The sequence below is a fragment of the Ambystoma mexicanum genome, chromosome 5p (genome assembly GCF_040938575.1).
Source record: "Ambystoma mexicanum isolate Mex_15411 chromosome 5p, UKY_AmexF1_1, whole genome shotgun sequence".
NCBI classification, from domain to species: Eukaryota; Metazoa; Chordata; class Amphibia; order Caudata; family Ambystomatidae; genus Ambystoma; species Ambystoma mexicanum.
The window spans coordinates 176663537-176690319 of record NC_090930.1 but is presented as its reverse complement, the minus strand read 5'-3'; the positions used below and the strand labels follow the sequence as shown (position 1 = coordinate 176690319).

At 45.6% G+C, this 26783-nt stretch overlaps 1 protein-coding gene across 1 annotated transcript in view; it reads right to left on the bottom strand.

The window, feature by feature from the left end:
• Positions 1-26783, bottom strand: part of ATP7A (ATPase copper transporting alpha) — a 1086974-nt gene that overhangs the window by 31339 nt on the left and 1028852 nt on the right. The window contains exon 21 of the mRNA XM_069612588.1: positions 2309-2426. Within this exon, the coding sequence (XP_069468689.1) occupies positions 2309-2426 (118 nt within the window). The remainder of the gene's footprint in view (positions 1-2308; positions 2427-26783) is intronic.

Genomic DNA, 26783 nt, shown 5'->3' with positions numbered 1-26783 from the left:
TAGGCTGGTTCCACATCTAGAGCCAACCCTGAGACTAGTAAGAACACTTTGGTTATGATTCTCCTTCACATCACTTGCTTTCATTAAGATCGTCTCTTTATCGTGACTGAGACGAGTATGAATGTTCGGATAAATATTCTCTGCTTCCCTCCTGGAAATCCCGCTTTCCTTGTTAACCGTCAACCTACGGGATTACGTCACCAGGGTTCTTTTATTTTGGGTTGGATTACTCTTCACTTGGTCGACTTCTTGTCCTTTCTCAGTCTCATATTTTGCAATTCTGTCTAGGATGGCTCTCCGATAACCAGTGTAGCAGGGTGCCATGCGCAGCTACAGCCGCCGAGTGGTCTCGGCAAGGTCCATTGATCCACCACATTCACTTCATGGTCACACCACCACATGCGCCTTCTATTACTAGCCAGTTTGCAGGACACGACGAATCCAGCACTTCCTCTCAGTTCCCCAGCCGGTTTGTAACTCGCCAGTTCTTTGGAGTTCTCAGTCTCCTCTCCTCCTTGTGACAAGAAGTCCTGGGCTTTCCCCAGCGTAACTGTGTCTCGCTCTCTTGTGCTCTCTCTCGCGCTCTCTCTTTCTCTCTCTCTCTGCGTTCTGCAACCTCTCATCCTCTTCCCTTCTCCCAGTTAAATGGTGTTTTCTATTTAAAGGGACCTCCACATTTTCAGTTTTATCACATTTTTATTATCTCTTCATATAGATCCTGGTAGAACATGTCCGAATAGATAATCTTGAAACAATCTTTAGGAAGTTCCTCACAGGAACAGGAGTCCCTGAACCCAAAGGGGAGTCTCTCCCGGTGAGGTCCTGCTTACCTCCACACCTAGGGAGGGTGTTGTGGAGCAGGCGCACCTCCCAAGCCTCACAATGGGAGAAGGGAGGAATTCCTGTGATTCGTCACAGTATCCACACACCGGAAACTTTGAGTCAGCCATGGTTAAAGTGCCAATTCCAGTCCTGGAGCTCTAGGCACAGTGGCAGGCAGCACAATCAGCCGCAGGTGAGAGCCACAGGGAGCGCCATCTGCAGAACAGGAGACGGCAGAGTGGCAGTTTCAGGCCTCCGATGTTCTCATGATTGGAGCTCACAATGTCTGATTTAAACTACCAACAGGCCCCAAATGCATATTTTAATGCCTTGGTAGCAGGAGACCAAGAGAAGCAGCCATGTTAATCGGAGCCCAAACCACACCCACAAAACATGTTTTTAAGCTGCATCATTTAAACATGTGCTGTATTGCATCCTCAAAGCCAACCACACAGTGATAGTTGACCATGTTTAACCTGCGCTTGGACTCTTACTAGGTGGGTTCATGATGCAACAGTAGCTAGGCTAGTAGACAAAAGTGTGTTTAGTCTGAGGAGTGCTAGATGGATCATATTTCAACCCTAATAAGAACACTAAATTGGCTTCCTGTTAGAGATGGTACTGTGTTTGAAACTGTGCTCGTCTTACCTATCAAATTGCATATTGCTGTGCCTCAGGAAAAAAAGACATTTGGGTTGAAGTGCATAGTAAAATGTATTTGTGGGCATACAAATGCACATTCATGGCAGATACAGATTGATGCGCACCAGTACATTTATAGACTAAGAACACAAATTTGTTAAGTGCACAGCAGTGACAGGAATTCCTGCTGCAGTGAAGGCCTGTAATGATAACAGCCGACACCAAGACAAGGATGAATTAGTAATGAATGTACATTTGCGTGCGGTGCTTCATTTACAATAAAGCAGCCAAAGGCACTGCTGAATGGGATGCTCATCATTGTGGAACGAAGCTGCATAATCAGAAGGCATCGATTTGGCCTGTGGTCAGCAGAAATTGTGTGGGTCGATAATTATCTCACATTTCATTGATTTGTGCACTCTAATGTCCTTGCAGACCTATTACGGGTTTTCAGCCAGAATCAAAACGAATATAAGTGCGAACACCCATCGACTAGATCAGTGTTTACAAATTGACCTGAGGAATAATGTTAAGGGCACCTCAGTATAGGTTTTATGTCGGCCACTGTAGACTGCCCGATTTACAACTCCATAGTGCACCAGTTTCAAGTATATTATATCAGCCATACCCACCTGGATTTCCTATTTTTTGTAAAGCAAATAATTAAGAAGGACATCTGACAGAAAAAGTGCAGCCAACATTTTCAAAGACATTGTTTGCATGAGTCATCTTCTATAATCCATAGATCCTTAGATAATATTAACAGAGACCCTGTTCTGAGTCTAGAACAAAGTAAACATAAGCAAAGATTTTCTAAGGAATACAATCTCATTTCTATACATACCAGCCGCTATAGGTACTCCAACTAGATTATAAATTAAAGCGAAGACAAAATTAATCCGAATTCTTCTGACAGTCTTCCTTGATAAATCTATGCTTGCCACCACATCCAACAAATCATTCTGCAAGAAAACAAACAAGTTAGTTAGTAAAACATATCTAAATCAGCAAACTAAAACAATGCTCTTCTATCTAATCATCTTCATACAGGTTTGATGCCCATTGGTTCTCTTATTTTGTATCCTTTAATGGGAATTTCTACTACAAACAAAAGGCTAAAGTGCAGTACTGCACTGAAAGACGATGTCAGGCCTAAAGACCCCTGAATTGTGTTGAGATCAGCAGTGCCACATAAAGCTCCTGTCATTGCCAGACTGATGAGGTTTCCTCATTTTTTGCATCAACCATATTACTGTCGTTCACATTCAGCAGAAGAAGGTATCATGTTTTCTTACTGGGCTTCCCAGTGAAAAAGAAAAAGGAATAAATTACCAATAGAATGATTCAGTGTGGGTGACCACACAGAGCCAGCTTTATGCAAGGTTGGTGGAGGAGTGATATTTAGCCACAGGGAGCACCACCTAAAAAAGGAGCAAGTTACATAACTGTAACTGTTGTTCTCCAGCATGGGTCTGGCTTAGATTCACATGCTCATGAATAGTCCCCGTTGTCAGACTGGGAATCATCTGTAAAAAAAGAAAGCAGTCTTGCTTTAAGGAACGCAAAAAACTCCCCTAATAGCAACAATCACTGTGGGCTGGGTCATACTGTACCCATCCAATGATGATAGTCTCCCTAAGCCCCTCACCTGGAATCTTCAGATTCAAAGCATGCAAGGTGCCAGTATGAACCCAGAAGAGCCAAGCGGGGAAGGAGGGAGTGTTCCATGATATTTTCCCACTCCTTCATTCATTGTTTTAAGCGGCCCCCCACCAGGTTGCGAAAGTGGGGGTCCAGGCTATGTGCCTGGTCAGGCTTGCTTGGGCCTTTACGCATTTGTTTGTGGACGATGTCGGCGTTGCGCTCTGCCTCCAAAAGCCTGCAAACAGCCTCTATACGACTCTTGAGACTAAGAGCGAGAGGGCTAGTGGTAGGACGACGTTGGGTAGCCTTTAAACGGTCTGTACTTTCCTCTGGAAGAACGAAAGTTCTATGTTTGCCATTGTTGGAGGGTCCCCAAGGACCTAGCCGTTTCGTGGTCTGTCTTTATTGCCTGCAATGTATCGTCCACAGCCTTGCCAAACAGGTTCTCCCTGTCGAAGGGCATATGGATGACCTTTGACTGCACGACCTGCCTGAAGTTTGTAGCCATGAGCCATCCTTGTCTTCTCAGAGCCACCCCCTAACCCATCTGCAGGAAGCCTGAGTTTGCCACATCCAGGGCCACTGTGATGTCATGATCGGATGCTACCTCCCCTTCTTGAAATAGAGCCAGGGCCTCCTCTTTTGTTGTCGTTGGCGAGAAAGTCAAGGATTGGGCCCAGCTCATACGATTGCTCCCTATCGTAGCATGCCAGTATTGCCAGGGCATTTGTAGCTTTAACTGTGGAGGCGGCTGTATATATAATGCGCTTGCCCATGGCTTCAAGCTTCTTGCCTTATTGGTCCGGGGAAAACAGAGATTTAGAGGACGGATTCGCCGAACTCTTGCTTGCTGCAGCTGAGACCACAGAGTCTGGGGGACGGCTGGGATCTTAGGCACTAGGGTGCCGAATATGAAAGCCTGTATCTCTCCAGCCAATTCCGTCTAGGTGGAGCCAAGTTTGGGGCCTTCATAAGGGCCAGGCCCTCCTCCCATACATCGTCCAGGAGTGGAACTGAAGTTCCTGTCTTTTTAGACGAGGCTCTTCTCTCATACAAAAATCCCTCCTTCTCCTTGGGTACCAAATGAAACAAGGTGGAAGCCCTAGCTAACATAGAGTGAAAGGAACCCACTTCGTCTGGAGAGGACGCCCTGGGGGTGTCGTCTGCGTTTAGCGGTGTGTCATTGGCTGTTATGACGTCATAAAATTCATCCGTATCATCTGTTGTATCCTCTGCTGCCGTGTTCGTCAGTGGTGGCTCCTCCACTATAGGTGGTGTTGCTTGTCTAGGCATAGATGGGTGAGGTGTATGTCTTGGTGGGCTTTCCTCCGGGGTGGGTTCCACTGGAGCCACCTGTGGAGGCATGGGCTGTTGTAGTTCCACCACAAGAATGAAAAGGGTAGTTAAGATGTCCAGGGACAAATCCCTAGAACTGGATGGTGCGTCTCTCGACGGGTCAGTGCCCTCCAATGATTTCACCGGACGAAAATGTTCCCTCAAGGGTTGAACCCTTGGGTCGTTGTCCTCTAGGTCTGATATACAGCCTTTCTGCAATTCTTATTCAGAACTGTAAATCACACTGACTGGGCCCACCCCCCCATCTCTTATCGTGCCCCCTTGTCGAGGAAGGAACTTTACTGACTGCGTAGTTGTGGTTGGCGCAGAAGTCATTGGTCGAGGAGGAAGGATTGTTCTCGTAGACCATTTCGTTGTCGCAGATGCGGTCAACGAAGGAGTGGGTGTTATATCCACCGGCGTAGTGGTCAATGGGGCCGTCAACTGTGTTGTTGTAGGGAATCTCACCGTTGACGGGATGGTCGTCGACAAAGGCCTCACCGTTATACTGTGATTACTGGAGGTCTAATCTTCAGGAACTCTTGTCCATGGATCGCCACAAACCTCGCTGATGACGAGTGTTTTGAAGAAGACCGTGCCACTTCACTGATAGGTTCTCTGCTCGTCTTATGCGTCGAAGAAACGCTATTCTTCGATGAAGACAATTTTTCAGATGATACTCCACTCACCAGCAAGCTTGCCGTCGAGGGTGAGGGTGACCAGCCAAACTCCGGACCAGGACCCGCAGTAGCGGCGAACCCAGTTGGATGCGCATGGCGCTTTGCCTTTTTATGGGTCTCCTGTGAAGGAGCCTCCTCAGCAGATCTCGACCTCTTACCAGAGGGAGAATGTTTCAGTGGACAACTGGATCTGGAAGAAGCCTGCAAACTCCCAGGAGCCGCCCCCTTCTCCTCCTTCAGCCATGCCACCAGTCTGCTGTAACTGTCCCTCTTCATTTTGGTGGGGAACCCTGATAGATTTTGCAGCCAGCCGCGTCGTGATTGGGGTGTAGACAATAAAGATACCTTGAGTGCCTGTCTTCCACATACACGTTGCACAAGGCACAGAGCTTAAACAGGCTCCTCTTGCGCTCTTTGGACATGGCGCGGCGCGAAATAGGCCTCGACTAGGCCTTGAAACTTGACACGAAGAGCAACTATAGAGGACTCCCAGCACTGAAGCATGCAGTCAAAATCTGAAGATGGCTTCCAGGAGAGGGGCTTAGGGAGATGATCATTGGATGTGTGCAGTATGAGCCAGCCTAAGATTGGTTGTTGCTAGAAAGGCAGTTTTGAGCTTTTCTTGCAGCAAGACTGCTTTCTCTTTTACTGAGGATTCCCAGTCGGACGACGTGGAATATTCATGAGCATGTGAATCCATGCCAGACCCCATGCTGGAGAAGCATTTTTCATGCGATATGTGACAAGATATTTGCAGCAAAGCAAATAAGCAATTACAAACAAGTTATGTACCTTATGAGTAATTTTGATTCTGCTGGATAGTAGGTCCCCTCTGCTGATTGCTTATCTTTAAAATCGACAGTTGGCAGGATGCGACCTTGGACATGTTCAAATCATGTTTGCACAGCCGTGGATTGCACCTCCCATACACACTCTACCACAAAGACACTTTGTGGCCTCCACCGACAAATGGTGCTGTAAAGAAGAGCGCACGGTCCACCTCAAGCTTAGCGGTCTGTTAGGATATGATATATTTTATTTGTATCGCGCTCATACACAAGTGTTCCACAGGTGGGGCAGGCACATTCTGAGGTAAGGAAGAAGGGCGGATATGGAATCTTCAGTCTACATATTGTAGGCATCAGAACCAATGTTACCTGGGCACGGAACTCTAATGGAAGCCTTGGCCTCTGGAGAGTATTTATCTTTTGAAGAATTCTCTCAGCAACGCCTAATACCTTAAGGGGCCCCAGAGGCACCAGGGCAATTAAAAAGAAAATCTTCCAAAGGTATCTTCTTACAATAAAGATCTTCCAAATAAAGCCTCAGCCCTAGCGTCTGGGTCCAAACAGCAGTGTTTTGAAAACATGTACTGGAGTTGACAAGGTAGGCACTCTGCAGATAATTATTGGTATCCCTCAGAATAACTGCTGTAGGTGCCTAGATCATAGCCTAATAGAATGTTATCAGGGACATTATCCTGAACCAGGAAAGGAAGCTTTGTTGTCTTGTCTCCCATCATGATTGTGACTAGGGTAACAGGAGATAATTTGGGAGGCCCACCAGCTAACCTGGTAGTTCTCAGAGGAACACCTACATAGTCCTCTGGCATGAGCAGGATCCTGTCCACTACTGTCATGCTTGCCCCAGTGTCTCTTAAACCAGTACAAGGCTGGCCATTCAGGAGGACACTTATCAAAAATCTGCGGGTGTTCTGTGGGATTGTAGCCAGTACTTCTGCATACTAGTCCCAGGTCCCAAGGGACACTAGGGAAATCTCTGCAGGAACACTGAAAGTGATTCCTGCAAGGAGGGGATGGAAGGACAGTGGCCTCCACCTGAGGCATGGGGTAAGGGTAGGTCAGGCTGACAGCCTGGACTCCAAGTGCCTTACCTCTACACTTGGGGACACCCTTCTTGTGGTCCAGAGCCCGAGGCCCAACAAGTGCCAGGAATGCGGGGTACGGTACTGGAGCCACTAGGAGCCTGCTTTGCAGCAGGAGGACCACTACTCTTACTCCCACCCACATGGGATTTATCCCCACTAAATTCTTGGGTCTTAGGAGAGGAAGGTTTTGGTTTAGCCAACTGCTTCTGGGACTTCTCAGCCTCCTGAGCGGTACCCTTTTCTTTGTCCTTGTCCTTCCCACTGGGTTCCCTTAGGGGACACCCGGTGGGGGACCCACTTGTCAGCCAGCCTGTCCAGCTTAAAGGAATATAAAATTCTCTGGTCAGCAACATACTGACACAGCTCCGATGAACAGGCTTCTGAAAAATGCTCAAAAAACAAAAAGGTGGGACAATTACACAAACGTTTTCATTTTGTAACCATCAATCCACGCCATCATTTTCATATGTGCTACACTCACCCAGTCAATCCAAGACACATTCTCTCTTTTCTTAAATTCCCTGAACCTTTTAAGGTAATGGGTTGGTGCCTTGCCAAACTTGCCATTTAATGCAGACTTCATGCACTCATACTGTCCCCTTTCTTCGACACTCAGAATACAGTCATATAGAGTCTGAGGCATCCTGCTTAACAAACACTTAGCCCAATCTCTTATCAACATCATGTATTCCACAATCCATTTCAAACGCTTCAATCCATTGAAGGATATCAGAACCGTCCACATACACACCAACCAAATCTTTCATAAACTTGGTGGCAGGGGACCTGACACTCAACTGGTTTTACTGAAGTCTCCACTCTAGCTTTCTCTAGCTGAATTTTCTTACATTCAGTGTCCTTATTTTTAAGTTCAAGATCCTTGTCTTTGAGTTCAAGATCCCCATTCTTGAGTATCACTTGCTGTGCCAACTCCTCTTTCTTAAATTCAGCTACAGTTTCCAACTTTTTATATTCAAAGGCCAATTTCATCCTCAATAATTCAAGTTCCAAGGCATTCCCTGAAGAAACATTGCTGGGTTTCGGAATAGAGGCAGCGGGAATGGTGGCACTCCCAGAAAAAGATTCAGTAACCACCCCAGGGGCAGAGGCCTCATTGTTTGCATCCCCCCCTCCATCAAGTGTTTTATAATCAGTCTGGTAGTCCACCAGGGTTGCTATCAACTCAGCCCTAGACTTATCTACAAAGACTAACTCCCTGGCTTCATAAGCACTCTGGAGAGCCTCTAAGCTCATCCTAGTCAATTTACCATTTGCTTGTAATGTAGTTATCTAGTACATAACTAAAATCCTCAACTTCACAAAGTGTGGATATTTTGTACGTGAGAAGGTTAAACAATGATTCTTAAAACCATAAGCACCCCACCGCTGCCACCAGTATAAAGACTGGAGGGGGGTATCTGTATTCCTGCTCTCTATATGGCAGAGTAGAAGCACAGAGTACCCCAGCCAAGATTCTCTATTTGGTAACGTGGATGAGCAATCAAAGCTTAAGCTCTCTGGAGGTGATGCAGGCTGGTTCTTAAGTACAGTGTAGTCCAAGCACCCACAAAGGAATGCCCACACACAATGTTAGTGATAACCCAGTTCTTTATATAAAGAAGGTTTCAATTATATACACAATCACAATAACACACGTTGTGCCCATGTAATTCTAAAATGGTAAATATTTACAGTCTCAATGTGGTACCACGATTACTTCTTAGATTCCATTAAAATGCATCAACTGTAGACAGTTTCAAATGGCATACAAATCATTTAATAAAGTAAACCAACAATAGACTTAGGAGGAAAACAAGTTGGTTAGACAATTGGCAGAATACTGGCCCCCTACCACTAGGCAAGGTTTTGTATGAGGAACCCCCCACCTGGGCAACTTGTAAATAGGATATTGACAAGCCCAGTCCCTATATTGTCTATAAGAGTTTTGCTCCCTTCTACCAATGTTCTGCTACCCCAATGTACCTGGTTTAGCAGAGTTCGACGACGGATCCTTCTTGAGTGAAATTCCTTTAAGGCAGGAGCCACGGATCGTCGAGATCCCATGAAGAAAAGGGTGAACAAAGGCGTTGAGGCAGCAGCTTTGGTCCTGGCTGTGCTCGTCGACAATCGGTCGTGGACGTCCTGCGAAGATGAGGCGTACAGTGCACCTCGACAACAATAGTTTGTTGCTGTAAAGAGTCAATGAAGCGTTTGGCGTCTTTAAATGGGACTCGACCACGGCTGGCTTTTTCGCATCTTCGTCTGCGTCTTTGAGGACTTCAGGGGCGGGAAACCCACCAGCGGATTCTCCTTGGTCGTTGGCGGCCTTGATTTTCTCTGGCAGGACAAAGTGGTAGTCGAAGACAAGAAAGGGAGTCCTTGATTCAAAGTGTTGTGGCTCCCATCGTCGGCAGCACAGCATCAAACTGTCCCCACTTCTGGGTAACACAGCTTTGAGCGGTTACATCGGTCCTCTGAACCCTGGTCGACGACGGTGGACGGACTGTCCGGCCGCTTCTCTTCAGTTTCCTCGGCAGTCCCTGTCTCCGGCCGACAGTCTTTCAAAGGCTGACTTCCAGGGAGGCTTGGTGAAGGTTAGCTGGTGCACGATGTTTCCTCGTAGCTCGGGAAGAGGTCTTCTAGCCAGGTCCTCTCTTGGATCAGTTTCTTGAAGGCACAGCAGCTTTCAGATTGCATTGAAGGGAAACAGCAGTTAACCTTCTTATTCCGGCTCGGCTTCGAGATCAAGCATCAAGTTTCGAGTTCAGCTTCTGAACGTTTTCCATCAGTAAGTGTTAGGGAGAATTCTCAGAAACTTGCTAATTCCCTCCACCTTAGAGACCCCCAGAAACCTTGCTGGATTTTGAAGATTTGATTTTTTTAACCTGGAGAGAGTGAGAACCTTTTTCCCACTCTCTCATGTATTTTAATGTGATTTTGAATTCTGTCTTTCTTTTGGTTGTGGAGTCTGACAAACTCCATAGGCATCATCTCTTACATTGTGTCACCCAGCACCTTCAGTCCAGTGGTACAGGGAAGTATTTCAGATTTCCTAAAGGTTTAAATACCTTCTCTTGGATAAACTACTGTTTCCAAGAGCAGTAAAGTGAAATTGACTTTACTTACATTTGTAACTTTCTAGACCCAGCACTCACTATCTTACAATAGGGTGCTGGAGGGGTTACCTAGTATTCCCTTTGCCTAGATTCTCATGTAACATTTTTTATGTTACCCTTTTCTCATTGAATGGCTGGTGGCAGTGGTTTCGTTTTAACTACCTTGGTGTGCCTTTACCGCGCTGCGTTCACAGCTGCAGTAAAGCCCCCCCGCCCCCCCAAGGGTGCAATTTTGGTCAAAATGGTCCCAGTCTTCTTTTTTTGCCATTTCTTTGTGGAAAGGTCCTTCTTGAGATTTACTCTGCTCCCCAAACCAGGTTTGGTCCCATTGATCGCTTTGCCTTTGGTGGGATTCACGAGTGAAGCCTTCCTCTGGCTCCAGGGTGTCTGGGGTAGGCAGAAGTGAGGGAGGTGCCCGAAATTCCCTGTGCTTAGTCTCCTAGGAGACCCAAATGCACTCTGTGGTGATTGGCCTGCTGACTGACCAGCAAGGACAGACACCCTGCTGGGTGATTGACAGCTAGGCTGGAATTAATGGGAGAGAACTGAATAAAAGGCGAGGCTTTTGGCTTGGAAGGCAGAGTCGAACACTGGACGAAGGAACTAAAGAAGAACTTGAAGAGGATGCCTGCTGCAACTCCTGGACTGTTGGTTTGCCCGGTGAAGGACGACTTTTCCCCTTGGGTTGGTGGGACCAATCAACTCCAAAGTAAGCCACCTGGACATCCATCTCAGAGCTGGTTGAAGTTCCACAGAGTTGCTGCTGGAAACCGTATAGCCAGGGAGAGGAACACCAGATTGTGTGTTTTGCTTTTAAGCTGACCTAGAGCTCCAGGAAGATCCTTCGGACCAGGGAGCATGACTGACCGAGCCTGAACCCCCTCAACAGAGTGTGGGACCCCAGAAGCAAGGAAAGTCCATCTCGACAGCCAGGAACGGCGGTGTTGCTATTTGCGGTAGACGCGAGGAGCTGCAACACTGTACAGCCACTGATTTGGAGATTGTCAGTTGCGAGCGGTGACTGTCCCCAGTGCAGGAGTCCCCAGGAGTCCTCCCTCTTTTCCCCATGACTGAGGACCAAGAACAGTGAGATCTGCAGAGCTGCACAGGAACAGAAGTCATCTGCTGCTCTTTTTCTTCAATACCAAGGTACTGTAAAGTGTGAGCGAACTTACCTCTTACTGTAGAGTTGCTTGCATCTTCTACTACTAACAAGTCTAATCAGCTTGTGGGACTACATTTGATTCTTCTTTTCTTCAAAGACTTCTAAAAACACTGTGCAAAGATGTTCTACTTACGTGCAAAGAAGTGCTTCAGCTCATATAGACATTTGCCTATTGACTTTGGCTTAGCCCCTTTTACTGAATGACTCTTATTGGGGGAATTCTGAAAGTATTTGCCTGCTTAAGAATATTTGTGGTCTCTTGTATGTTCTAAATAACATTTACCTTTGACTTATTACTATATGATTCTAAATGCAACAGTGATAAATTAATGTCCCCAGCACCATAGCAATTGAAGTCACCTGAGGGTGTAGGTAGTGTCTGTGGCCCATCCCAAAAGGGTATCTACTGATTTAGAGATATTAAGAGTGTGTATGTCATGAAGTGTATTTGAGTATTACTCAGTATTGCTCCCTTCTGAAGAAGGCTTATTCTAACTGATAAATTAATAATTGTTTATTCAAGAAACATTGTGTGTAAGAGTGTATTTGAATACTTCTCACTAACTCCCCTACAGCTCACATTGACCCCTCTTGAGATAAGCCTGGCTGCTCAACACGCTACCAAAACTTTGTAGTACAAGCTTATACCAAAGGTTGGGTTTGCTATACCTGTAGTCAGAGTTGTTTGCAGTGTTCCCAGAGGGTACTGCATACAAACATTGCCTAACAGGGAGAGGCCCCCAGATATACTGTTTGGTCTCATTCACTCTGCTGGGTTACTCTCAGACAACCAATCATTCAGAAGGGCATTCAGGCAGGCAGCCAATCAGGCTCACGGTGCATTCAGACCATTCACTTCCCCCCAGACACTCGCAACAAGGAATGTGTATTGGACCAAGTACCCAGCCATTCGGCACTCCACACAGCAGTTTCGGGCAGGGCTGTCTCATTCATTGTTTCATACCAGAAACCAGACACCCATAACATGAAGTGCATATTAGTCATACACTCCATTCACCCAGGTCCCACCCCACAGGCGTACCCACAACATACAGTCAATGGGAAGGCTCCAGCCAGTCTGGCCTGGACCTCCCCCACAGTACCATATATGGAACTTCCACCCAACAGCCAGTCAGGGGGGAAGGGACAGAGTCAGGGCTACCCAGGACTTTGTGAAACCAAGTTAACAGGCAATAGAAAGCAAGAGGCCACAGGGGCCATCTTGTCTCCTATCGGGAATCAACTGATTGCAATGGCAGGGCCTGGGTATCCCAAAATGGAAGATACTCAGAGCACCTGTCAAATTCAGCATGGAGCTGCCACCAGCCCATACCCTGCTGTGTGGGCCACACACAGATGCCCAAAAACAGACTAGGGGTACAGGGTTGTACCCTCACCCATGGGTGCCAAGGGACTGTTCACCATGACCAAAAGGAGGAAGAGCTGCACTGCCAGGAGTCCCACATGGACTCCTGGGCAGTAAACAATACTGAACACACATGAAAAGGAAGTACAGGACAAGGACATGGAGGCCCTGTCTCTCCAATATGTTTTCAGCATCACAGTCAGAAAGACACTGATCACTCACCACCATCTATTTTTGCAAAGCCACCTCTAAGGATATTTCAGCTCACTGCGAATTATCATGGAAAGCATTAGATTGAATCACTCACCGTGGGAATAATTATAGGTAAAAACACATTAGTAGTATACAATGATACCTTTCCTCATCAAACGAGCCTTGACAGCTTTCCACGCCCCTTTAGGGCGGGATATCCGGTCCCTATGACGTCATATCCGGGGTGTGGCCCCCTCGTGTTTCCCCCGGAAGTTCTTTCTGAGCAAAATCCGGTCCCGGAAGTGATGTAGGTGTGTTTAACAGGCCCTGGGTCCTTAGCGGGGGTGTCCCACCGGATGTGACATCATGGGGGCTATCGGGAAGGTCCCCCCAAGGGTTGGGGCCCCAAGGGGACTTCCTCCGGATGCCCCCCAAAGAACCGGAAGTGTGGGGCGGTGTTTTGAAGGGTGGGGCGTGGCGTGCAGGGTGTGTATATATATATATATATATATATATATATATATATATATATATATATATATATATATATATATATATATATATAGCAGTGTTTTGGCTGTAGGTCCAAGCCAATCCTGAGGACCAGGTCCGGTAAGGTATACATAAGATTGAAACTTTGGGCGTTGACCAGGGGTGGCTGTGTTAAAGAGAGTCTTGAGTATAGGGTGGCAGGGTGTCTACACTTCTAATAAGACCGGTAAGAATTAGAAAAATAAAAAATAATAAAATCGAAAATACATATGTAATTATATAAAAAATGGGAAATTATTGAATATTCATTTTTAATACTCATTTTTTTAATGATTATAAAAATTAATATTTCATAATTTTCCGGCCGGTTATGCTGGGGAGAAAACATTTTTTTAAAAAAATATTTTATGAATAATAATATTCATAATAAATGTTGGGGTGATGGGTCTGAGTCCAACAGGCTTGTGAAGCAAGACCCTATGGTTCTGCAAGGGTCCATGTGTGAATACTGGGCCATCGGTGGAGTTCTCTGTCCTTTTCAAGGCACTCAGGCTGCAAAATGACATGCACAAGGGTCTGCGCAAGCCATGTTCACCCCACACCCCTGCCAGCCGTCTATATATATATATATATACATATATATATATATACATATATACACACATATATATATATATATATATATATATATATATAGAGAGCGAGAGAGAGCTCAAAAGAAGATGTTGGGCCCAGCCCCGTGGTGTTACAGCTGTAATTCAACAGGAACAGGCCCAGCGGACATGCTGTTGATCTCTGAAATTCCAGGGGAGGCCGGAAATGGCCTTGGTGTCCGCATGGTCTGTTCTTGCAGCCCTCAGCAGGATGGGTGGGGTGGCAGTGCTGTGGTCTGAGCCCCGAGGGGCAGCTCTGATGGATCACTTTGAATTTCCGGGGGATGTTGCCACACCCATGCAGCCCAAGGCGGTGGAGGAGCCCTTGAAATTTCCGGGAGGATAGTATCCGGCTGACCATGCATCCCCCAGCCCTCCCCTTCCCCCAACACCCTTAGATCCGGGCTCAAAGTCCTAGGGCCTTATCTTGAGTGGCAGAAGCTGTTGACCATCGGGAGTTAATTTCACAGATATCTGCAAAGGCCGCCACTTTTGAGATGCCATTATAAAGAGGGGTGGCTTAACTGTTGTCAGCCCTTGTGCGACGCCTGTTAAGAATTAACCAGCTGCAGACCCAGTGTGTGTGTGTGTGTGAAGTCATCGTGCTCGTTACAGCTACCATGCAGGAGCCGGATCAGACAAGCTATCAGGTAAGGGGTCTATAAACTCTGACATGCTGCAGCCTCCATTAGTTTTATGTAAAATGCTAACTTTTCCTAATTTATCTACAGGACCTCTTCCCAGACCTTTCACTAGGGGCTGTGCTAGATTTTAGTCCTGCCCCAGGTACTATCTTTTATATTCAATTATTGACATGCCACTGTGTTTAAAAATATATACATGTGCATAGGTACAAAATATGTTTGTTAGACTCTGGGGTAAATGCTGGGGGCCGCTATGTTTAAAACAATGGTCAGCGTGTGGTGCTTTAAAGACATGTGTAGTTGCACCGTATTAGCTTTTTAAAAAACAATTGCCAGTCTGGCCTGTCTTTTGAAAAAATAATAATAATAATATGGCCCTTTGTATTGTGCATGCATAGCCATGGGACCCGTGGCGGGGTGTGCTGAGGTGTCCCGGTTTTGCGGGTTTCTTTATCTCTATCTGGGGCTCTGGTCCCCTTGTCAAGATTATGCGCCCAGTGGAAACTGCAGTGTTCCCTGTTTTATCTTGTTGTTGTAGTAGGGGGGCATTGCCAGGCATGCACAATAGCGCACATCTGAAATGTTTTTTATTTTTTCCAATTTAAGCGCATTTTAGTCAGTGATGAATGAATTATAATATGTGCTTCTTTGAGCAGTACCACTTAAACCCCCCCCCAGTCTCCTCCAAATGCTCCTTAGGTGTAGCGCCTAGACCCCCGCTTTCAAGAGCTATGCCTGCTTTTCATAAAAAGCAGGCATAGCTCTTGAAAGCGGGTGTCTAGGCGCTACACCAAATGCACCTTATGTGTAGGGTCTGGACACCCCCTTTCAAGAGCTAGGTTTGTTTTTGTGTTATTTATAGAGCGCCTTAATCCAAAGCACTTTACATAGCACATGTTTACATACAATATCACCCATCCGAGATTGGTACTCATTTATCGCCCTCTGAAGGATGAAAGTCCGAGTTGGCTTGCCTGTAGATCACGATCAGATCGCAGCAGCGATCGCTCAACCCGCTGAGCTATCTTACAGGCTGAAAAGGGCATGTTTGGTAGTGTTGCAAACATAATCAGTAAAGTGGCTAACACCATGAAAGATGGCCCAATGGTTTTATGCAGGGCGTGAAACTGACAGGATGATGGGGAAAGAGATGGCACAGAGCGAGATTGGATTGAAATTGAAAAGTAAATTAACAATGCGAGGCTGGCACCCATTCAGCAAAATAAATACAGGGGGCAAAAAAAAAAAACCCAAGCAGGATGACCAGCCAAGTTTGACATGCTTTTAAAGAAAGCATGGCTTGAAACATTTCTGATGAGTATGTTTATTTTCCAATGGGGTTGTTTAAGGTAAGGTATATGCATATGTAATGCATCGATTCGATCAAGAGAACACCCACAAAATGCAGATTTTGAAATGAAAGTCTTTTTCAAACACGGGTTGCCGTGGTAAGGTGTGTGTTCATCGCATCCACAGAGGCACACATGTAAAAGGGGGCATTTCCCTTTTTTAAACATACAACCATAAGTATGCTTTTAAAATACAGGCGGCATGTCCCCTGTGTTTTAAAAGCATACTTATGCCCCAGATGCCATCCCGCATATTCCATAGGGGGGGGGGGAGGGGTGGTTGCAGCAGAGGCGGCTGTGGCCACAGGTCCCTGGAGCCCCAGATGCAACCTGATCCCTCAGGACTGTGCGGGATGCCGTCTGGGTTTTCGGGATCTGATGTTTATCTGCATTAGAAGCATGGCAAACTGGGGCCAGACACACGACTTTTATTTAATGAAATACAGATTTGTATCTGCATCGAGCTGCAAACAGGGACATCCTGATCCAGATACACGTCTGTATTTCATTGAATAAAAGGTGTGTGTCTGTATAAAATACGAACACGAACTCAGCATCAAGAGGCCCCTGCGGCTTGCCGCCGGGCTCTTGATACCGAGTTCGGGTGAACAAAGGCTCAGATGCCCGCCAGACCCCCAGGCCGTATCATTTAATTAGCCTCGACTAAATGTCACTGCCTGGGGGTCTGGCATCGGCATATGCGTCCTTTTGTGAGCGTTAATGGGTCCTGACCTCTTGAGCAGGGCAAACTGATCCATCTCGGGTCAGTCCGGCAGAAGCCCATTTAAAAAAAATAAATAAATTTAAAAAAAAGATAACGTGGGGAAGGTATGTGCAGGTGACAACATGAGGTGACAGCATCCCCGCAAATAAGGATCCCACACAGCACCAGCCTGTATTGTTAAATAATTATGCTTTAAATTACAGAAGGAAACCACAGATGTAATTATCAGCTGGTTCCTTCTGTAGTTTAAAACATGCTTATCTAATACCCCAGTGCAACACTACAAGCCCTGACATGCCTGGGGCAAGCCCAGGGTGTAAAATTGTCTCAGCACCAACTAAAAAAGTGCCCCCAACTGCAGACGGGCATTTCATTTCTTTTGTGACACTATTTGAACAGGCCCTAAGGAGACTGTTATTGATCAAATGTGATACAGATTATACATTTTAAAGAATAATTATTCAGCAACACTGTCCAGGACTATAAGCTGCATTGGGAGGTAACCCATCAAAATGCCCCACAGGGGTCCCAGGTGTAAATGGTAATTCATGCCTTTTGTGACAAGGTTTGAACTACACACCAGGGATAAGGTTTTTGATACAATGTGTGTCATATTGTACATTTGAAGATTATTTATTTAACAATGATGGTCAAAACTACTAGGCACATAGTGAAGTACACCAGCGCGTTGACCCCCCAAGGGGTCCTCAGCTAATAAGGACCCCAAGCAGGGTGTGTTGTGCTTCTTGTGCGCACGGGTGTCTGCTGCCCCAAGGTTTGGCCATTTGCAGTATGGGAGACCCGAGGCTTATTTATTTATCTTTTTATTTTATTTATTGCTTCCAGCAGATGGCTATGCTGCATGGGATGCCTCCTTGGAAGACGCATGTATAAATTCCGAAGCCCTTATCGACCTCTTGGCAGAATACGGAATTCCTAGTATCGATACCGCTGGTGTGTACTTTTAATACAGATGTTATTAGTAACTGTTATTAATATACATAATGTAGTTTTATGGCATGAGCATAAGATGATTATAGTTATTTAATAATGGGAATTTACAATAAAATATGTTGTTTCCTTATTTTCTAGCGGTGATCCATGCGGGCGCCGCTTCTGCAGATGTGCGAGAGGCATCGGCTCTTGTAGCAGGTAATTATTATAGGTGAACCCTGTAAAGCATGTATGCTTTTTTTTTTATAGGAGTCCTGATGCTTTCCATAAATTGAGTCTTTAGTGTAAAACATGATTATGTATTTGAAGCATAGGTCTGCCATGTGACGATTTGATGTAGAACCTGGTGGTAACTGTTTTCTTTGGTTTTTATTGCAGATACACCCATTGTAGGACCAACGGCATCACGACCCTCCTCAGATCCCCAGACCGCTGGACCATCAACATCTGATGCCGCCCCCAGGACCCATGCCAGATACCCAACACCTGCGGCGAACCCGTCATTAAAAAGGAAGCATCCTGGATGGGGTACAGAATGTAAGTATGCTTAAAGGATCACTGAGAGCTACTCTTTTTTTTTTCCATAGCAGGGGTCGTTAATATTTCAGCGTGTCTTTAGAAGAACATGATCGGTCCGTTATGGGGTTTTACAGAGTGCTGCACAGGCCTAATTTTTATCAACCAGTTTCTTTTAATATTTTAAAGGGGTTCGTATACCTTGAGTTTTACCTGAACAATGGGCCGTAATGTATTACTTGGTCTTTAATATAAAACTAAAACTGTTTTTTTCTTTTATTTTAGGGGCGTGTGCTGCTGTTGAGAAAGAAGTTATAGCGCAGCCGTCCACTGTGACCTCGACAGCTCGAACCCCTCCAGTTGCAGGTCAGCCGCCTACACCGCTGTTGTATAAAGCCGCTGTTTGTAATGATGTGTTAGATGGGGCAGTAAAGCTCCTTTTAAATGAAAAGCAGGGCTTAGCGCTTAAAAGGGGGCGGGTGTCTCAAGGGTCTGCAAACAAGTTCATTTTAAATAAAAACTTGGGCTTATCGCTTAAAAGGGGGCGGGTGTCTCAAGGGGTTGCAAACGTTGTAGTACCCATTAACCCCCAATGTATTATTGTTCCCAACAATCATATACCACTGCCTATTGAATCACTCATACCAGTAGCACATGTGAATGCTGTATCTCCCCAGGAGACACAGACGGGGGGTGCGCTTATACCGGGCCCGGGGCTCCCGGTAGTGGGCTCCGAAAACCTTTTAGACAGAGGGACGGTTAGCCCACATCCGTGGACCCCCAGCTGTGGTGAGAGCCCACCCCCTCATTGTACTCCCCAACGATACCCAACCGCATAGTCTATGAAAGTCCGCCACAGGGGTCTCCGGCTTGGGGTGAGATCACCCCACCTCCTGTGTACTCTCCAGCAATCCCCATCCGCATAGGCTCTGGTCATCAGCTTTTGTGGCCCCGGGCTGTAGAGATATAACACCACCCCAGGCATACACACCTACGGTCCCTAACACCGAGAGATCTATTAGGACTTCTGAAGCTCTAGAAGGTGGAGGTGTTCAACCTAACACCAGGGTCGTCCTAGAGGCGACGCCTATTATAATAATTTCAGATTCCCCCATAAAAATAGGGTCTCAAAACTGCGGATATGCATCTGTCATCCGTGAAACAGGATATTCCCCGAAACCCCTTGACCTGTCCTACAGGGGGCCCAACGGTATAAACCAACAAAGACGCATACCCGTCATTTATTGTACAGATTCGAATATACAACCCTTAAATATCCCAGCGCCTGTGAATCTCAACACAGCCAACAGTTTTGTAAATATACGTGCTTCTAAAAAGGGACACGTTCTAAAAGAGTTATTTCGGGCCCCCGGTTTAAAAAAAACTGCGAAAGGAAAAACACTTATCAGGCCCGCATAACAGCTCTAGATTATGACGCCAGGCCTGGCGTTTGAGACATCTGTTTGGTAAAAAACATCTAGTAGACATGCGTAAGCGCGTGTCTAAGGCCAAACACGCCCTTTTCGCTAGGGATTCTAAAAACAGGGTGAACACCATAGCTTAAAAAAAAGGATGAAAAAGAACACACCACCAACTCTTAAAAACAAACTTGAAAAGAAATGGGCGCTACAAAAGCATATACCGCCCCGGCCTGGTTTTGCAGAACCCCCAGAGCCTTTAAGCACAGGGGTGGACCCTGGGATGGGTACATCCGAGTCCTGCTTAAATGCTGCGCCCGAAACACTGCGGCCAGTGTTGGAAAACACAAACACCCCCTCAAACCCTGTTCAAAAACGAGGTATCTCTTTAAAAGATTTACCGGCACGCCGTTTAACATGGCTTCAAACCCTCAGGCAGCGGGAAATGTTTCTCAAACGCCTGAGAAAAGCTAAAATGATAATCATGCAGCAAGCCCTTAAAGATTTAGAGGCTCAACCCCAAAACACACCCCCTCCGGATGAAACTGACACGGTTTTCTTGCAGAGTATGGGCACATACCAGCGAGATCTACCAAAGTTTCGAAGCATTGAACACTGTGAGGTGTTCCGCTTTATAAATCTGGATAGGTTAAGATCAACCGGTCAAGGTCTCTTAGTGATCACAGAAACTACTGAAAGGCTCATCTCTCAGATTCTTGAAACGGTTGGGCTTAACGATTTTGTCCAGATACGCCTAGACAGCACTGTTTTAAACAGGCCTCTTTTCACCAGGCGATCGTTTCGGCAGACCTTTGATGTTTTGCAGTTTCTAGAAAACATTGGAAAACTGCTACAAAGTAGGGCGGAACTGGTCGTAACCGAGCCCTTGAGACTCGTGTCGGTGGTTGTCAGGGCTAGAGAGGGTGGTGTGTACAGACCCCTGAAGAAAACCTTTTACAGTATGGTGGTTTCCAAGAAGAAACGCTGGCTCTTGGATTTTAATTACAGGGACCTGAACATATGTGTGGCTGCAAGCATTATAGGCCTGCTAGAGCCTAGAACCGTTACGGATGGATACATTCAGGCAAGACCTATGGAGGTTCACAGCGTATTGGGTATACCACCTGATGTTATGGTTGGTTTTAATGATCTGCGTTTATTCGAGGATCATTTTGATTTGCCTATCAAAATCCTGTATAATGAGGACAGGGTTTGGAAAAACTTCCCGGCAGGTGACAATGTGAATAAGAACACTATATATATTTTACACCACAAGCAGCACTATTATGGAATCTTAAACCTTGCAGAGTTTCCTAGGGGCTCGCAATTTATGCCCGCATTGTTGTCACATATACAGCAATAAAACCGCTCACAGGTGCCACTTACACTGTAACATGTGTCAGAGAGACGGTTGCGTGGTGACCAGTGAATCAGGTTTTAAATGTTCCCGGTGTAAAACATTTGCCCGATCCAAAGACTGTCTTCAACAAAACGTTGAAAAGGCGGCTCAAGGTACAGTCATATGTCATCTTAAAACAGACTGCAGTTCCTGTGGCCGTTTTATAAAGGCCAATCATGAATGTAAGGGGCGGATATGTCCCCGCTGTGATATAGAAGTGGTCTCTGTGGATGAACACCAGTGTTATATGACACACCCGAAAGAAATAGCCAAAACCGAGAATTACATAATCTTTGATATGGAGTGCATGCAGGAGACCGGCATACACATACCCAACTATATCTATGCCAGGCATCTGACTCGTGACGACAGTTGGTCATTCGCTGGAATTGACTGTGTCAGCCGCTTCATTACAACATTCCTGACAAAAAAATTCCACGGGTATAGCTTTTTGGCACACAACAGTCAGGGCTATGATGGCTTCTTCATAATACAACAAGTGATTAAAGAGAGAGTCGACGTCAAGCTGATAACTCAGGGTGCAAAGTTGAAACTCCTCGCTGTGCCAGACCTTAAAATCCGCTTCATCGACAGTTTGGATTTTCTACCCATGAAATTAAGCAAACTGCCTAAGGCTTTTGGCTTCCCTGGGTCCAAAGGGTATTTCCCCCATTTCTTTAATACGGTACAGAATCAGAACTATGTGGGAGCCATCCCCCCTATGGAGTGTTATGGGTCGGAATACATGATGCCTGATGACAAGGAGGCGTTTCTTAAATGGTATACAGAGGCCCGAACACAGGTTTTTGATTTTAAGAGAGAACTAAAAACCTATTGTCGTGAAGACGTCAATATTTTGAGAACAGCCTGCAACAGTTTTTCGCGACGGCATCATAGACATGACCCGACAGGTCCACACTATGGATGACCCTGAAAACCCCGAGATGAAGATACATTTTGTTACATATGTAGATCCCTTTACATTCATCACCCTGGCTAGCATGTGTATGCATATATACAAGCAACTGTTTCTAAAGTCTGAAACAATAGCCCTCATACCCCCAGACATGTATCATGGACGCCAGAAACGATTTTCCACACCCTCCATCCAGTGGCTAATGTATATGTCTGAACAGATCAAGACACCTATACAACATGCCCTGCGCGGAGGAGAGAAAAAGATCGGACCCTATTTTCTAGACGGCTATGCGTCTTTAAACGGTGTGCAGATGGCCTATGAGTTTAATGGGTGTTTTTATCACGGGTGTCCACAATGTTATAAGAAAGATGACTATAACACCCTGACGGCGTGTACGTATGATCATCTTTACAGGAGAACTCTTTTAAAAAAGAATTTTCTTGAGACCAGGGGTCTGCGCGTTATTATGCTTTGGGAGCATGAGTGGACCGAAATGTTGAAAAAAGATTCTGATTTAAAGATTTTTCTCAAGCATAAGAATTTACCAGAACCCCTAGAACCGCGTGACGCTCTTTTTGGAGGTAGGACTAATGCCATCAAGCTCTACCACGAAACAGCCCCTGGTGAGAAGATACACTACTTAGACTTCACCAGCCTCTACCCCTTTATCAATCATTCAAAACCCTATCCTTTAGGACACCCACGGATCATCTATGAAAATTTTGGGGATATTAAGCAGTATTTTGGACTGATCAAATGCCAGGTGTACCCCCCTAAGAAGCTTTATTTTCCGGTCCTCCCTCAGAGGATTTCTGGTAAGCTCATGTTCCCATTGTGCATGGCTTGTGCAGAGTCAAAACAGACTGAAAAATGCACACATAGCGATGAGGAACGCTCGATCACGGGTACCTGGTGTACCGTCGAGTTAGAAGTAGCCTTGCAGAAAGGGTACCGTCTGGGGAAGATTCATGAAATATGGCACTTTGAGAACATTACGGTAGAACTCTTTTGCGAGTACATTCGTATGTTCCTGCGGAGCAAACAATAATAATAATAATAATAATTGGCACTTATATAGCGCTACGAACCCTCAGGTATCTGAGCGCTGCTTATTATTACCCACGGTGTGTGGTGCTCATTTATCGACCTCGGAAGGATGAAAGGCTGAGTTTGGCCCCGCCGGGATTCGAACCTGCGTTAGCAGGCTCTGCACGGATGTCAAAGCGAGCGCTCTACTCGCAGTGCCACTTGACCGGCTATAAGAAGCTTCAGGATACCCCGAGGGCTGCGATGACCCCGCAGCCCGCCAGAAGTACACAGATGACTATTACACACATCAGGGTATCCGTTTAAGACCAGAATTCATCGAGAATAACCCTTCCAGACGGCAGCTAGCCAAGCTGTGCTTAAATTCCTTATGGGGTAAATTTGCTCAGAGAACAAATTTACCAAACACATCTATTATAACCGACCCTGATAAGTTGACAGCTTATCTTTTTGACGCAGTTTATGACATTTCAAGCCTGCAGTTTATAGATGAGGAAACGGCATGCCTCTGTTGGAAATACGCTGAGGAGTACCCTACGTGTTCCAACAATATAAACATATTCATCGCCTGTTTCACAACCGCTCATGCCCGTCTGGAACTTTATACAGTCATGGATGCTCTCCAGGAGAGGTGCCTGTACCACAACACCGATTCGGTCATTTTTGTTAGCGTCCCCGGCCAGGAGAATCCCCCACTGGGTGATTATCTGGGTAATCTAACAAGTGAATTAGCTCCTGGTGAGCACATTATAGAATTTGTTTCTGCAGGGCCCAAAACATATTCCTATCGCACATCCTCAGGGGCGGTCTGAATGAAAGTAAAAGGCATCACTTTGAACGTCAGCAACAGCTTGAAGATCAATTTTGACAGTTTGAAAGAGCTGGTGCGTGAGTACACTTTAGAAAACACCATCAAATCGATTGTGGTGCAGCAGCCATCCATAGTGCGGGAGAAAAAACGCTGGGAGATCAGCACCCAGACACTGCAGTAGACTTTGAGGGTGGTGTTTGATAAAAGGGTGCTCACAAACGACTACAAAACATTACCCTACGGTTACTGAAAAGGAAGCATCGTGTATGATGGACACGCGCCTTCAACACCCTTTTTCATGCGTGCTAGCGGGTCCTTCCAGCTGCGGTAAAAGTTATTTTATCAAACAGCTCCTAGAAAATGCCCGCACCAACATGTCGGCCCCACCTGATAATGTCATCTGGTTTTATTCGTGCTGGCAGAACTTGTATAACGAACAGGCCTCTAAAATACTGCATCTGAAGTTTGTGGAGGGGTTACCAGAGACTCTGAATGATGATCGGTTGCTACCACCAAACCTTATTAACATGATTATCGTAGATGATCTCATGATGGAGGGCGATCAGAGCCCCGAATTGGAAAAGGCTTTTACCCAATACTCACATCATAGGAGCCTTAGTATCTGCTACATTGTACAGAATTTATTCTACAAGGGCAAGGGCAACCGCTCAATAACTCTAAACGCCAGTTATATCATTCTGTTTAAGAACCCCAGAGATAAACAACAACTCTCGGTTCTAGCAGCCAGATGTATCCGGGTAACAGCCGATTTTTCATGGAGGCCTTTGAAGACGCTACCCGTAAACCTTATGGCTACTCATTGGTGGATTTAAAGACAAAAACCTTAGAGGACTACCGACTGCGAACAGGTATTTTCCATCCGGATTTACCGGTCGTCTACATACAGAAGCCCTCTAGAAAAACCTGGTGAGGTGCAAAACAGACCTCATTAGTACCAGCGACCGACCATCATGACGGCACGTATACGCCGGAACTACGCTCTCCTTAAAATGCTAGTAACGGCACCGCCACAGCAACGCAGGGCCATTCTGTGCTCGGCTTCTGATCTAGTATCGGCTATAGCCGAGATTGCCTTCAATACCGTCAGGGGGAACGTACCGCTATCCGGCCGTCAACTAGGTGTCTTAAAAAAGAAGAAGCTAATCCTCAAGAAGCTGGGTAACAAGCGGGCCTCCATAAAAGTTAAAAGAAAGCTTTTAAAACAATCTGGAGGTTTCATAGGAGCACTCCTAGGCCTTGCATTGCCTCTGATCACCAGGCTTCTAGGGGGCGGTTAATGGAGCACAGTCAGAAGATGTATCTGTTTGACAAGCGTCAGCTGGATGGTCTGAGCACCCATAACAGGGAAGAGCCTGATATTCGAAAATCAGCAACCCTCCGGATCGATTCTGAAATGCAAGATGTCCTACGTCGGCATGATTTATCAGACTACGACAAGGTTACCCTCTATTCCACGATTCTCCAGAAATGCTTAACACATTTTAGACAAGCCGCCAATGAGAAGAACAAGCTAACATTGTACATGCCCCCTGAAGAGCCTACGAGTCTCGCAACACAAGTCCCGGACACCCCGTTTCTGATCCCCTGGTTTCTGAAATCCTGAATACCATTAACCCCCGTTATCGTAACAATGCGGAATTATTGTTGAACAAGATGACCGGTGAGCAGGGGCTGGTACCCTGCAACGCAAAATGGGAGTTTGTATATAAAGGTACACCTGTCAAAGGTTCAAATGTCCATGATTTAGTTCGCAGCATTACCAACCCACAGGCCTTTGGAAGACACAAAAAGCCTAGAGGCTGGGATCTGTTCATGCAATCTGCTGCGGACTTAAACATTTCTGCCACTTTAGTGGGAAACATGGGGCATCGCAAACTGCTTGAGACATTGAAAGACACTGGTGTTAAAACCACGTCCGAGGATGTTGAGTCCCCTAGATATTTCCGTAAAGAGAAGAAGAAAGAAAAATAAACCCAAACGCGAGGCCTGGTTTAGTGTGTAACTGTGTTTTCTCTTAATTTTAAGAACAGTTTTTAACCTTTGTCATATGTATATGTATATGGTTTATGTATCTGTTTTTTATAAGTATACGCACACCTGTTGATTAAACAAATGCGCTGTTTGTAATAAAATACGTGTTTATGTAAATGTCTTTATATCTATACCCACTGCAGCCTGTATAAACAAAGGTTCTGTTTGTAATAAAAGAACATTATTATTTATACCAACCATACGTTTTGCGTCTAATTATTTCAAGCATGGCTAGTACAACATTTTGTTTGTTTAAAAAAAAAAAATAAAAATATTAAACATGACACAAGTAAGAAGGAGACGGTTGTTTAAAAGTACAAGATGTTTTTATTTAGCCCTGTACACATATCTACTGATTATTAACACACTTACATTTCTGGCAAAAACGATATACATTTACAGGTGGCCGGCGATATTGACGTTTGTTCACAAAAGCCGTCACCATCCGATCATTCTGCCTGAGATCAAGAGAGTAGGTTTGCATAACAGCCCGCAGTGCTGTTTCTCAGACATTTTAGATACAAAGTAGCAAGCATGCTGCCCACATGTCACGGCTTCAGAATGCTGCACCTGGGCTCTATTATAATGTACTATGGGTGCTATATGTTTAACATAGTCCAGTAGATCTCTGTCATATGTAGGGTGGCTTGGGAAACACCCCAGACTATCAAAAACAGTTATTGCAACAGTGTCTATAAACATAGCTATCCAATGTGTTCCTTCTTGATGCTGGGGGTCGGTGTTCACAACAAAGCTGATGGGCAGCTCCCCCGGTATACCCCGGGGAATGTTATCACACGAATACACGCCTCGAAATGTTTTCACAGCATGTTTGTCTTTTCGCAGGAAACGCATGATCTGGTAGGTATCCATTACATATCGTACAGCACCTGTCGCTGGTTGTTGAGTTCTATGACAGAGTCAAATAGGGCCATAATAATGAGATTCACAGTAT